The sequence below is a fragment of the Bactrocera tryoni genome, chromosome 5 (genome assembly GCF_016617805.1).
Source record: "Bactrocera tryoni isolate S06 chromosome 5, CSIRO_BtryS06_freeze2, whole genome shotgun sequence".
Classification (NCBI taxonomy): Eukaryota; Metazoa; Arthropoda; class Insecta; order Diptera; family Tephritidae; genus Bactrocera; species Bactrocera tryoni.
Genome location: NC_052503.1, coordinates 2,359,006 through 2,374,663, shown reverse-complemented (window position 1 = coordinate 2,374,663; position 15,658 = coordinate 2,359,006). Strand labels below are relative to the sequence as shown.

Below are 15,658 nucleotides of genomic sequence, written 5' to 3'. Positions count from 1 at the left end.
TAACATTCGTTGGTGAATTTCTTTTGGTGCTACGCCTTCCAAAAATAAGAATTTTATTACTGCACGATATTCAAATTTTTCGATTGTAAAAAAATTCTGTGACACGGCGACACTAAATGGCTTGTTAACAGAGAATGAATTGGCAGATTGAAATGAAACTTCACATACGTTCACATGTATGAAGAGTGTACCAACAAAATAAATTTTAGGCTAGTATCAACGCCCTCTCTTATCGAACGACTAAACTTGTTGAACAGCTTGGTATTGTCCGGTTATTTTAAATATGATCCAATTGCGGTCTAAATAACTTCTAAAACCAACAAAAGTAATGACCATATGATCAGTTGTATAAGGATCCTTTATGTATTACTCTAATGACAAGTATTAATATAATATATTTATATTCAGTAATTTTGCCCAGAGGATTACCATATAAGAATTATTTACTATCATTTTAATGATTATGATCTCAAAATTTATATGATGGAGATCTTTTTTGATTTTAAAAATAGTTTATATGATAAATTTATAAATATTTTAGATGTTTGTAGTTTATTTCAAAAACGTTGGCAAAAGACTGAAGTTCTATCTAATTATAAAGCAATAGGCGAAAAATACTAATACTTAAAGGCTTACAAATCAACTAAGAGTATCAAGAATGTTTTAAAAATATGATATTTAGTCAACAAAATCTACAAAAAATTCGCAAATGATTTACTTTACCTACTTAAAAATTATTTGCGAATCTTTAATAAGCAGTTATCAACTCTGTTCGTGGATTTATGTATCCACAAAAAAGTCGATTTAGAATAGTAAGTGCATTCGCTTCGCTACTCTCAAACACTTGACGAATCGAAAACAGATGGTTTAATAAAGCTAACTGTGATTTTTTGTGGTTCAATAAAATATATTTTAATATACCTATAATGGAATGTAAAATATGCCAAAGATTTTAATCATAATTTGTATCCATTTCCAGAAAAATCCTTAGGTTCAAGTAGTCATAAAATGGCTGAGATAAATTGTCATTTAGTAACATCTAGTAAATTTCTAAAAATCATAAGAAAACGCATGAACAACGCTTGGCAACCTTTTCTACTTTACGGGTGCGCTCTAGCATAATTTTCGAGCCCACAAGTAGACTAGTAGTAGTATCAGTATCATATGATGTCAATCAATGTGCGCTGTCCCCAATAATATTTCAAGATAATAAAAATGTTATATCTATTGTATAATATGAAGATTAAATTACCACTGTTAGTAAATGCATTACATATTGTGCGTATGTATATACATATTACTCGGTTTCGGAATAATTCCATAAGGAAATGACATTCGTCTTTCCTATCGGAGAAGAAAATTATTGAAGCATAGAAGTAGCACATAAATATTCAAATTTCACAAAGACAAATGTTTCCTTTTATGCAAATGCAATTCTCTCTACCAACTCGCTCTTTATACACATTTATGGTTGCAACTTTATTGCATATATGTACATATATTTATAATTGTTTATTGTAGTGGATCCCAGTTTCGTCTACATACATGCTAATTTATATACATATGTATGATGAAGTATTATTCATATTGGAGAAAGAGCTCCTCATTACCCTGTTTAGGAGCTGTTATTTTTGTAATTATTGAATATTACCTGTGCAGCTAACAATTGAGCTTAACGCTTGCCAATATATCGACAAGGCATGCACTCACATATACACAAATACACACTTGCAACTCATATTCATAAGCATGTATTAATATTAATGATTTGGTGGCACAGTTTGCTTATTAGAATAAATTATAGATTCAATAAGCCGATAGTCGCAAATTATGTATTGTATTTGTGTCACTCAGTGAACATACTTACCTACAAATAACATATACGTACATATATAGTATATGTATGTATGTAAATTGCGACTGGCAATTCATACGTTGCATATGCTTTGATGCTTTTGAGTACTCAACTGTGGATGCCTACCTACATTCCTACATAAAGATATATACTTATATACATATGTATGTGCCAATATGGTCGCATATAAATTTTGGACGCTATAACTTACTTATTAAGTTAAAAGTATTTGCATAGACTGCCCTTTATTCCTACGATGTGCTTTGATTTATGGGCTCGCATAATCAATATAACCAATCCAGTCGAGTACGAGTAAAATAACTTATTGCAGAGAGCTGTTTAGGTTACGCTGACTATTTTGCATAATGTCCGCTTACTAAAATATAAAGGGTTCCACAGGCCATGACATGTACCATTGACCTGAAGTTATTATACAGATAATAAAGAAAAGTGAGAGCTTCAGCTCTGTAATTATCCAACTTTCAGCGGATTCAGTGGAATAATTTAAATTGAATGAGCTGATGCGGCGGAAAATAAGATTATTGTAAATTAGTTACTGAAAACTCTCTTTTAGAATTTTCATTCTCTTTTGAAAGTTTACATGACTTTCGCCCCGATCAACATTTGAAATAAATTGATAACAACGCTTGTTCCTAAGCTAGTAACAGCCAATATCCAACACATTTCTGGGATGAAAATTTGACTCATCAAATACATCAGTATTCCGAAATCGGTTCAAAATGAGAATGCCCATATATTATTTGTTTAAATAATTAAATATTATCACTTCATAACTTCTCCAATTTTGACGAGGTTAAGGTATCTTGCTCTAGAGCTATTTAGATCTCAAATATTATACAAGGTAGGTAAGTATACTAATTATACCACTTGTGAAACTCGCTTGTTTTGCAAATACACTTAATATTTAAGAATATTGGTATTTGGGATATTTTTAAGCGCAAAATATATGTCATAAAATTCGAAAAGACTTTCCAAAAAAATAAGAATTAAACTTACAAGTGAAAATAGTCCCTTCAAGCGGGATATTAAAGACGAAAATAATAAACAAATTATCAAAAATTGGTTTAGCTAGTCTCCACAAACAATCTAGTCCTGCGCATGCAGCTTATGACGATCAACATGTGGGCCAATCAAAGTCCGTGATCTCCGGAAATTGCATAGAAACTGTGCGTGAATTCATCGAAAATCAGCCGAAATCATGACTGAAATTCATGGAAATGAAATTGAACATCTCCAAAACATCGATTTATCGCATTTTGGCCGAACATTTGGGCTTACGAAAAGTGAGTGCACGGTTTGTTCCGCACAAATTGACTCATCGATCGACGCTTGTGACCGATTATTTGACCAAAAATCACATTTTTAACATTAACCACTCCCCGCATTCACCTGATATGGCACGGTGCGACTTCTTCCTTTTCGGAAAAATGCATTTGCCCATGAAAGGAAAGCGTTATGCAGACTTAGAGGCCATTCAAAAGGCTTATGCCAACGAGCTAAAACACTCGTTCGACATGGTTTTGGACCGTGCAAAAAGCTGTATTGAAGCAGAAGGAGACTATGTATTTTGAATAAAATAAATTGATTTTGCCGAAGAAATCATTTGTTCTGTTCTTTTTTAAAGTCCTGTTTACTTTGGAACGCACCTTGTATTTACATAAATATTAGTTGTGTGTATTTATACATAAATTTCCTTGAATTCCGATCCTCTGATTGACGTTTTGCAGGGTATTTCCCTGGATTTGATTGTGGCAAGTTGCAAGAGTATAAAATGTTCGGTTGCACCCGAACTTAGCTCTACCTTACTTACTTTTTCTTATTACTACAATAGAAATTTCATATCTGGTTCATTATCATAGAATTTTTGCTGGTCGAGCAGTTGCAGATGTGATGCGAAGGTGCAACGGAAACTCAACAGAATCATACGCTGACATATTCGAACACACAAAAATTCAATTTTCTTGTGATTTTGCATTTTTGCGCTTTCAAAGGGAATGCAAATAGTTGCCAAACTCCATTTGCGTTTAATTAATTCCATTTCAACATTTCAACTCACCTGCGCATCGGTGAAAAGAAAGACCGTGTGATTTAAATTGAAACTGGCTGTCATCAGTATCTTTTTCAGATCATCGCGCCAATCAGTTTGCGAATATGTCTTTGTCACTTGAATCGTCATCAGGCGGCAATCGGCAATGCTGGCAGCCAATCTGCACGAGCTGCGACGTCCCGAGCCGCCCATGCCGACCATGAGCATATTGCCGCGCGGCATCTGCAACACACGCGAGACTCTGGCGGCCAAAGCAATTGCAGGACAGCAGAAGCGCCATCGGGATAAACGAGAACAACAATGCATGAAATCAAATGAAATGCAACAAATGAGTGCGATTGATGTTGATATTAATGTGTGAGTGATTGTGAGTGGTGAGTGCGGCAATGAGCGAATTGTGCGTGGCATGGCGCGGAGATGAACGGATAAGTGAATTTCGGTGTTGTGTCGGTTTGATGACCAGCGGCGCAACACGGCCACTGGTTGCACGGCGGTTTTGTTGCAAACCACACGAGCGCAAGCGCAAAAGTGTGGACGGCAAGACAATTGGGCGTGATGGCGCGCAGCAGCGGCTTCACATACACATGTGTGTTTGCAGGTTTGCATGTGTTTGTGTGATGCGCGGCGGCGCCGGTGGTGTGCTACCGCAAAAAACATGAAATTAATAGAGTTGCCATATTGTGTTGACAAGCGTATGCCAGCAAGTGTGCTTATATGTATGTATGTTTACATTCGTGTATGTGTGCGTTTTTGCGCAGCGGTATTTGTAAATATTGCATGTGCAATCACACACTTGGTTGGCTGCAATTCACCGTTGCATGAAATACGTCACGTAAACGCCACGCACGCACGCAGCCGCAAGCCTATCAGTGCTGCATCGCCGCTGTGGAAAGCACTCACACACACACACACACATACACGTGCATTAACTGTATTGTCAGTGCTGATAATGCATCGCACACATGCAACAACAACGCATATTGTTGTCGACCGCCACACAACCACTTAACTCACCTCGATATATGCTCGATGGCGAAGCGAAACAACACCAAATCCATTGGCGTGTGCGAGAATGTATTGTAATCGCGCAGATAGTAGTGCATCAGTTTTTCCAATTTATCATAACTTTCGACCTCATCGTAAATTTTCGGATCCGCATCTGGTTCCAAATAATTGCCGTAGAATAAATTTCGCAAATCGTCATCGCTCACTTTGGCGCTGGGATCGGCCATGCGGTCGGCGAACGCCTGCTCGAGGGGGAAGCGGATATTCGTTTTGCACGCATTGCTCACCATGTCCAGCAGTGCGTCGCGATCACGCTTCTCAATCAACCTGCAATAATAACGTTTAATAGTTAGAATAACAAAAACAACAAAAAGACACACATACATATATGCGAATGCGATGCAATCAGTGGCACGGGAGATTTCGACAGCGAAGAGCGCTTAGTGCAAGGCGTGCAATTGCATTTCTGCGGTTTGCTGCGTGCTTATGAATTGTTATATCAATGCGGTTAAAGTAACCGTAGTAACACGGCGCAGTGAGGTGTGCACAAAAGCAGATATGCACGATAAATAGAATAGAATGTGCATAGTAATTTAAAGGCTAAGTGTACCCCTAAGCCAACGGATTTTTTTTTGTACTTCATTGCGTAGTAGAGGGAGGAAACAATAAGAAAAAGACCAAAAGCCCTTCAAATCGGTGCTAGATCTGATCAAAATAGATAAAAATTTGAAATATAGTAAATAAATGATTAGTTGCATGTTTTTCCTCTTCAGTCCATAATTTCAATAAAATACGATGTTATAGCTTATCATTTTCATTTCACACAATATAAAAGTATGAAATTTTGATCATACCGATGATTTCCCAGAAGGGTTCATTTTTAAATAAATGATTGAAGCGGTTATGGGAGGTAAGATCTTAAAGGCAAAAAAGGATGTATTTGTGTTTTTTGCGTCGACATGAGTGGTATAATTTTATTTAATTTAATGACATATTATTGTACAACTTTTGAAGTATATTAGAAAAAATTTCAATGAATTTTGAATCAATCATCTGAAACAAAAAAATGTATATGCGTTTTAATGGTGATGTATTTTGCGAGGTAAACAGAAAGAGTTTTTTTCTATTTTTTGCAGCACTTGGAAGTAAAAAACGCGATTTTAGCTTAACAGCTTCGCGGTTAATTTATTAACAAAAATAGAAAAGAAATGGAAGAAAACTCCATCTGATTACCTGTTGATTTATGTGAAGAAGTAATGTTCAAATTTTCAAAAGGAGCGGTTCTGTAGATTTTGAGTTCTAAGTTCACGAACTTCAAAAATAACGAATCGGGCCGGTCGTTTAAAACGCTGTAACTCCGTTAGTTTGACTATAATTGAAATTTGTACACAATATTCCCGATATAGTGGTCGTTTAGAAAAAAAATAAAATAAAAATAAATTTTAAATAGATAGTTCCTTGCTGCCAATTCCGTCTTGTTTCAACAATTAAAAATTTTTCTACTTTTTCCACAGTTAAGAAATATTATCTTTTAATTATCCTCCGGTTTTAATCACAAGGCTTTGCTACTATATAATTTTATATTTAATAGTCGAAGACAATTTCTGTCAGCCAAAGAAAAGTTACACAAAAATTTAGTGGAACTGCTACTTCAAGAGTATTAACCCAATTCCAGCCACACTCAAAATTCCTTCACGTCACCATATGTAAAGCTATGCATCACTTCCGTGAGTAACTCGCATATGCAGCGCGTTGTAATTACCGCAAAACCACCGACCATAACCGACAGCGGGACTATATAAAAACTTAAGAGCAACTTTAGCTCCGGACATGTATCCGCAAATAAAAAGCGAGCCAAAAATGTAAAAAATGTGTAATTGCGAAAAGTGGCGACCACAAAATTGTCTGACATCATTCTGCTTATCTGCCATTCTCTTGTAGGTATGTATTTGTGGATTTATAAATATACATATATATATATATGTTCGAAAGCATTAAAATAAGCGCATACAAACCGATCGTAAAACACACGATACGTTTCATGAGCCCACAGACGGCCAAGCTTCTCAACTTCCTGCAGCCTTTTAGCCGGAACGAGGACAATGCCCTGAAAGACGCGAGTGATGTCACGTAGCGAGAATGTATAATGCGATTTAGCGGGTGTTGGCAGGAATACTCTCAATGCTTGACGGTAAACGTTGACCATTGCTTCGGCAAGACCCTGAAATCAAATGAAAATTGCACATGCTTCAAACACTAACATTACACTTTTATACATCTATATATATATGTATGTGGCCGTATAAATGCTTTTAATATTGTTATATATTACTATTTTAAGTACTTTTTTACAAATCTAGGTGGTATTCCATGAAAGTATTGGTGAGATAAGTGTAGTAAACAATGCTAGACTGCGGTAACTTTCTTAAGCGCATCATTAGTAGTCGCCAAGGACTGGCGTCAGTAAGTCATTTCTTAGTTCGTTCGGATAAATTTGATAAGGGTATATATCGAAAGGTTATCTAAATATCTAAGAACATCTAAGTTTTTGATTATTAGTCTTGGGATTCTTTGCATTAGAAAGAAGGTAGATTGATTACGAAGAAGTATCAACCAAATTCTGCAATGTTACAAACTATTATGGTCTCAGACTGAATAAAATTTGCATTACAGCGCTCAAATATAATATAAATTAATTCAATTCAGTGCGCCCTTTTAGGGTTTGTCTCCTTCTTAATAAATTAATATCACTCATCTGAACTTCTTCAGGGAAAACAATATCGTCTAATATATATTTTTCGTCTCCTTTTATACCTAAATGATTTCTCACAGGAGTATCTGAGGAGTCAGCGAAACAATGACACCGATTTAAAGTGATTACTAACCCTTACCTTGACGACCTATCAAGAATATAGTATTACCGAGTTATAGAATCTCAAGCTAAGGAAAAAATTTAGTCGTTGAATATCTTACTAATGTTTCGACCTTCTTCTTACTAAACTAGAGCAGAGGCGTCAGATCACAAGCATGTGGAACTTACTTCACAAAAAAGGAAAAGCAAGTCGGCCTAAAATTTGATTTTCTACATTGCAATTATGCATTATTAACACTACAAGTGAATGAACAACAAAGTTTTGGGTAACGGTAGATGTACTGTCACGAAGTGTAGTCTCGTTCAGGAAGATGAACATTCACTCCGAAAGCACTGTGCGCTCAAAAAGCGGAAAAATACAACTCTACTTTGTACTGGTTTTCAAAAATCTATGATCGTTTTGCATTTCTTTATTCGCATCCAAAATAGCTTACTTAACTCACCCATAGCCATAGCCATAAGAATATTGATTCAAAATTCGACGACGGGGAAGTATCCTCGTCGCACATCCAAGATAAATTATCTTGGTAACTAATCAGTTATAAATACAGAAATATATATGCACATACGAGGGCTCTATAATTCATATGTATTCATATATTCATAATATGTTTGTTTTTAGCTTGCTAACTGCATTATTACTCACCCGCGCCAGCAGCGCCACCTTTTCCGGATAATCCTTGGCGAAATGCCAATCGCCAATCGCTGTAAATATTTTAATGATGGTCGAGTCCTCGAACGAGTCCACACTGACGAGAAATGTGTGACGATAGAAACGCGGAAAGATGAAGTTGCTGCCACCCGGCATCCCCATAGCGCCGACGAAACTCTGCATACATAAATAATTGAGAGTGAGATATATGTATATAGGGAGAGAGGAGGGTGAAGAGCCAATGAATGAATGCAACAACAATAGAAACATAATAAACGCATGCATGAAGATGAAAAAAGACAATGGCAATGACCAAACAAACAACACGCGAACAAGTTACATTTGCTTTTATTGTTGTTTGCGCTTTTGCAGCTTTTCCGCATTATTTTATTTAACTTGAAACTTGTTTGTTGTTGCTTCTGCTTGCCATGCCTCTAAAAAATGTTAAAAATTTATTTTCATTTTCGCATGAAAACAATAAATAAAATGTTAAAGCGAAAAGCTACAATAACAACACCAAAAAGTTGAAGTCAAATGAGAACAATAAAATGTAAAAATTGTTTCGAAAAACAACTTTGGAATGTAAACTTTTGTAATATGTACGGCAATTTGGTGGTTGGCTGGCTGTGTGGGCAGCTAACCGCGTTGCCAAAGAGCCGAAATATGCGGAAGTGCCCCCAAATGTGTAAATACACGTATTGTATATGCCATGCATATGTATGTGTGTGTTGGCTTTTACTGTTAAACACTTGCATAGCCAATTAGGGTTCGAGCGGTATGTTTGCGTGTATGAGTGTGTGTGTGCCTTTGCTTTCGCTTATTTTTCATTTTTGTGTACAAAAAGTTTTAAATATTACAAAATTGTTGTATTTTTTTCAATATTATATTAAAATGCTGCCGAACTCGCGTTTGTCAGCTGCGCGTTTTTCGTGCATTTTTCTCCTGCAGCCTTCGTTCCACTCACACTTCGATTGTTATACATCTACAGTATGTATATAAATACATGTGTGGGGGGAAAAAGTAACGGATTTTTTCGGCTGCTGTGCTGCGCTCAATTTCACAGCAAACAAGTTTCGTCCTGCTCGGACGCAGGAGGGTCGTCAAAGGTCCTCACACTTAATTAAATGGAAACCCTTTCGCATTCATGTGGCATTTTTTTGTAAATTTCCCTTTATTGTTGTTGTTGTTTTTGTTGTAAATTTAAGCAATCAACTTAAAACACGCCGAACAACTACGTGGCCAAGTGTGTTTTGTTTACGAACCGATATCGGTGCTGCCACTTACACCCACACAAACGCATGTGCATACTTACACCTGCATGTGCAACTTTACAACTTTGCAACAACATATGTACATACATACATATGTAGTTATATGTATTTGTAGCAGTGTGCATGTGTAAGCATGTACATTATTTATCTGCATGTTTGTTTTTTGCTGCTCACCATAGAGAGCTTTTGCCGTTAAAAAGTCACCAATATAAACAATTTAAACAACACACCCCGCCGCCTCCGCCACAGTACCGCTTACCATATCGACCAATTCAATTTTTGTTGTATCCACCAAATCAGACCAGTAGCCGTGATCCAACCATTGGCGTATCAACTCGAGTGGCGGCTGTGAGCCGTAGGTGTCCTTTGATGGCATGGCGACATCATCGCAAAATATTAAACACTGCAAAAACAACGAAAACAGCAGCGAAAGAGTAGAAAGTTAACGTGTTGCATCGAAATAATTAAAATAAAGTGAATCCTTGTAAATTAATCATTTTTTATGCCATGAAGCTATTTGCACAATTTTACCCTTTTGCCCAGCGGTGGACCGTAGACGCCTTTTCGTCGCCGATCCAGTTTCGACATGATGGTTTCTTGTACCTGGAATGTAAAACAAGGAGACATATGTACACAAATTCAATATTGTTGACTTTAAAGTAGAATAATGAATAATGTTATAAGCAAAAACGATACGAAAAAAATTTTATGTAAAACTATTTCTATAATATAAATGTCTTATATAATTTTTTGTAAAAATTCATGCCATTCATGACTTCATTCTTATCAGCGTTAGTTGGCACGCTTTCGCCTATATCGAGCCATTTCTAGCGAGCGGACGGCAAAAAAATACTCGCTAAAATAACAAATTGCATGTGAAATGAGAAGAAAAGTTCGGCTAATTTCCTGAACTTGCCGCACTACCATCAAGGCACCAACATCAAACAAAATTGAGCATTTAGAATGTTGAGACTGTATCAGGATTTTTAAATACCTCTGCTAAGGGCATCCTTATTACTTGCTTAAGAGCCAGAGTTTAGTAGATTTATTAAATTTCCGAATCAAGCTTTCCCTTCTTGAGAACCATTCAGCAGGAAATAATATGTATCTGACAGCTACCCATTTAAGGTTTTGTTCGACATTCTTGTTCTTGATTCCTCCAAAATGCTTACCACGTTGTCTTATGGTCCAGCTAATATAAAAAATATTTCCATTTGTGTTCTTTGGGGTTGTTTTCCAAAGAGTAATAGGTTAGGTACCCACACTTACAAAAATTAAAGTTAGGTCAGGATAAGTTAGGTTAAAGTAAGTTATGCCGGGTGGTTGATCCCTCAAGATGCCGGGGGTGTCCAACCAGAGTGCTATGTATAGCGCTTTGTCAAGCCAGATCCTGTGGATAGATATCAGCTAACGCCAAAGCGCCTTGAACCTGCAGTACTGACCCAGAAGACGCCAACGGAGCTGCTGCCCGTTTTACTCTGCAGCTTATGAAAGTAAAGTACCTGACCTAGCAAGCTCATCAGCTTTACAGTTTCCTGCGATTCGATGTGGCCAGAAATCCAAATCAGTGTAACCATACAGTAACTTGATGCCAGAAGAAAGGAGTTTTAAAGTAAAGTCAGCGAGCTCCATGCCAACAGTACTGCCCCACCATCAGAATGGATAGTCAACACTCTAAAAGAGCCTACGCCCAGGGTTAAGAAGCTTTGATCCACATGTAAATAAGCTTGCTCTGGCAAAGAAGTGAAAAAGATGGTAGAGAAATTTATTCCTGGTGTATTTAGTGAATAAAACTGGACATAGAACAATTAGTTATGAATTGGTTAACTATATTCTCATCAACTAGAGAATGACTATGAATTTAAGAAAATACTGTATAAAATCTTAACGTCCATATTTTAGGCTTTCGGCCGCTTTGGACAACCTTCAACGGGAATAACCATATAGCGGACAGCTGATTGAACTGAGGTATGGTACAAAGTATCCATGATTCATTCGTTGTCACAAATAGGAATAGAAACTGTTACTTGGGAACTAATGGACTGATTGAGATGCCATGATACTTTGATGGTATTTTAGTTAAGGTTAGTAGTCTAAGCTAAGGCTAGACTTTTTGTATTCATTATCTCTTGGTCAAGCCAGAGACTTTGCAGCCCATGTAGTCCATGTATTTTAAGTTTGTTGAGCTTGAATATGTACACATACATACATATATAGTTAAAGAAAATTAGATTTATTTTTATAATTTTTATAACGCATTAACTCGTTGCAATACTAGAAAAATCATATTTAAAACTTCTCTTCAAAGGGTTACGGTCTAAAATTCTTGGGTGAACGCTCGACCAAAAATATATGTATAGTAGCTGCCTATTTATTCTGCTTGGATTTTTATTGAAATTTCTAGGAGCAGTCACCATAAAAAGTGCATAATCTCATAATCTCAGTGGCAACTTTCTCGTAAATTTTCAATATTTTTATAGAATACAGTTAAATTTATTTTACTTGGTTTGTTTATCAATAAAACTTCTTCAACAGAAAAGACTTTGGAAGATGCGAACAGATGCTAATCTGAGTCTTTAACATTTCACATTATGGACATTTTCAATTTCAAATCGCGCACGAGCTTCAACTGATCAAAAGGTAACCCACATCCCAAAATTTTCGAATATAGTAATATATGGATGCATACTGTTTTTGGCCAACAACAGTAGATACATATTCGCCTTTCTAGGGCATAAATCACATTACCTCTTCGATAATTACTCAAATTTGCATAATTTAGTCACTTCTAATGCTGACTGCCTAATAACATATTCTTATTGCCTATTTCGTTTTAATACCTGTCATTTACGAATGTAGTAATGTTTGTTGTTGCAATAAAGTTCTCATGCGAATGAATATATAAGGCGTTTAACAATAAATGGCGCACGCGAATAATGGCATGTTCGTTTTACTTTTCGCTCTCAATACAGATTATAATAAGAGGTAAGCTTGGGCGGAGGTTAGTTGGAACCAAAAAGAAACCAAATTTGTACAATGCTTTAGTCCGTGGACGAAACTGTGAATCGTTATAATCCAAAATAAAGACGGAATCTTTTTATTAGTTATACTGAGGCTAAAAGTTAGTTCCAGTAGTTCTTCTATTTATTTCTGGCATAAAACGAGAATATGCTTATGTTCGAGAAATATTTGTATCAAATTTTTTTTGGGATAACGCAGACCTTGATCGATATATTCGATAAATAGTCATCTAGATTGTAGATTAATGAATCGGAAGAACAGTTTTTTTTAGTTTTCACCAAAAGTTGATCCCTAACTTTGACCACCAGCTTTACGCGTGCCCCTTAGCTTGACCTCTAAGTTGACATTGTTTGACTCAAAGTTTGAAATCTTCTCTTCCTTCTTTCTCTCTTCTACCTTATCTTCTCTCTTCTTTTTCATTTACTATCTTGTTATGGCATGTTCTCTTGGTATATGTAAATATATACAAGGTGTGTTCCAAAGTAAACAGGACTTAAAAAAACAGAACAAATGGTTTTTTCGGCAAAATCAATTTATTTTATTCAAAATAATCTCCTTCTACTTCAATACAGCTTTTTGCACAGTCCAAAAGCATGTTGAACTAGTGTTTTAGCTCGTTGGCATAAACCTTTTGAATGGCCTCTACGTCTGCATAACGCTTTCCTTTCATGGGCAAATGCATTTTTCCGAAAAGGAAGAAGTCTCGCCGTGCGTGAATGCGGGGAGTGGTTAATGTTAAAAATGTGATTTTTGGTCAAATAATCTGTCACAAGCGTCGATCGATGAGTCAATTTGTGCGGAACAAACAGTGCACACACCTTTCGTAAGCCCAAATGTTCGATCAAAATGCGATAAATCGATGTTTTGGAGATATTCAATTTCATTTCCATGAATTTCAGTCATGATTTCGGCTGATTTTTAATGAATTCACGCACAGTTTCGAAGGAATTTTCGGGGATCACGGATTTTGATCGGCCCACATGTTGATCGTCATTTATGTCCTCACGACCACTTTGAAAACGTTAAACCACTCGTGCACTCTGCTACGGAATAGGCAACCATCGCCATAAACTTCTTCAGTCAATTGAAACGTGGATTGGCTCTGGACAATTGATAAAAATAGCAGATTCTAACGCAAAAACCTCTATTTTACTAGTTATATGGACGAAATGGTTTCTTCATGAAACTTCCAGAAGATTATATTTTTGTTGAAAATATAAGTATACATTATAAGAAATGTTCACAATTTCATACGCCCAGGTTTTAATTTCAAATTTATTGAAATTAAATTGCTTATTGCTCTGGACAGTGGTAGACATTTTTACACGGTTTTCTTTTTTGAGTTGTATTCGTATGGAGGGCGACTCAACAGTGTTAGTGGAGTGAGAGTCTTACTTGTCTTCTCCGTTTTTCGTAATACCAAAATGCATTCCCAATCATAACGGATTTCGTGCAGAGCACATCTGCTTTAGCGGCATGACCTTGCGCGATAGAGCATAGGTACATAGATACGTAGAAACAATTGTGCTAAGCCGAACACTGCTCTAGACTACTGTGGATGTTCGGAATGAGCTAGTTCATTTGTGATTGACATTTTCTAAGTTTTCCCAGCTACTGATAATATTTTATCATTATTTCAAACTCAATTTTACACATATTTTTTCCAATAAAATGTTTTTATTCCTCTTTTTGCACTTTTTTCAATCCAATCTCATGATATCCTAATTCAGAAGAACCTGGGTTTTTTGAAATTATACTCAGTGCGTTTTCGAAAGAAAAGTTGGATGGGCGGTTCATCATGCAGACACAAAATACATAACCCGTAAAAAAATACAGTTATTTTAACATGTATATATTAATCCACCTAAAATTCTGTGCTTGGTTCCAACAATTAAATAAAATAGGTTGCTTCGAAGATAAATGAATTCTAGTGGCAGAATTAAGTAACCTCTCAAACAGTATGTATGTGTGGGTGTGTTTGCCGAAAAATTTATGGCTTACAAAAGAATTAGAATAATAGAAATTAAAGCGCGATTTTTACGTTTTGTATTTGGTTGAAAGCAACAAAAGAGTGCCAACTAATTAGCATAATCGAATCGCAAAGCGCTCAGCGCCGAACGCTGGCCAATAAAGCGATAAAGCAAACGAGCCCGCTAACCGCCAACTAATGGCTAACTAGAGGTTGGCGAGTGAATGTAAATGTCAAATTGTGAATAATTTAAAAGCAAACTAATTTGTATAGGGCTAAACAAAAAACAAAAAAAATATAAAACAAAAAATAAAATTAAATAGGTAAAAATTAAACTAAGAGAATTTGGGCCGTCGAGATAAAAAATAATGGCTTTCATAGTTTAGGTGATTATTATCTTTTGCCTTTCGCTTGGGGGGCAGCAGCCAGTTTGAATATGTAGCAGGGTCACGGTGGCAGTTGAATGAACCCGCTTCGGTAGACGGGCCAACAGGCAATAATGTTTATGTGCAAAAGTTAAGCTCACTAGTGGCAGCGGTCGTTAAGTTGCTGGCGGTTTTATAGGCGATATCGTTGTGGTTGCTGTTGTTGCCAAACTCAATTTCAATGGCAACCGCACAAGCATCAGCGCAGCCACTTGACCATGCGGCCGGTTAGATTTCAGACAAACTGTTGCACACAACAATACAACCGAACTGGAATTTGCATGAGTGTACAGTACATATATGTGTGTGTGTGTGCACGTAGTGTTTACGAGTATGGGCATTGCAGGCACTTGTGCTGCACCTACGCATTCTCGGCCGCTCCAATTTCCAGTGCTTACCTCAAAAATAGAAACTTTGTAGCAACAGCCATGCACGCACACACACACATACACGTGTCAGCACACGGGTATTTATGGCAAGCGAAACAGTGTCGTGCTGTTGCCAATTTCGGCATTTGAGT

At 36.5% G+C, this 15,658-nt stretch overlaps 1 protein-coding gene across 1 annotated transcript in view; it reads right to left on the bottom strand.

Moving 5' to 3' along the window:
- Positions 1-15,658, bottom strand: part of LOC120777998 (dynein heavy chain 3, axonemal) — a 109,863-nt gene that overhangs the window by 46,314 nt on the left and 47,891 nt on the right. Inside the window, exons 38-43 of the mRNA XM_040109655.1 lie at positions 10,255-10,326; positions 9,983-10,126; positions 8,447-8,629; positions 6,944-7,149; positions 4,938-5,255; positions 3,933-4,164 (exon numbers count right to left, since the gene is read on the bottom strand). Coding sequence (XP_039965589.1) covers positions 3,933-4,164; positions 4,938-5,255; positions 6,944-7,149; positions 8,447-8,629; positions 9,983-10,126; positions 10,255-10,326 — 1,155 coding nt within the window. The remainder of the gene's footprint in view (positions 1-3,932; positions 4,165-4,937; positions 5,256-6,943; positions 7,150-8,446; positions 8,630-9,982; positions 10,127-10,254; positions 10,327-15,658) is intronic.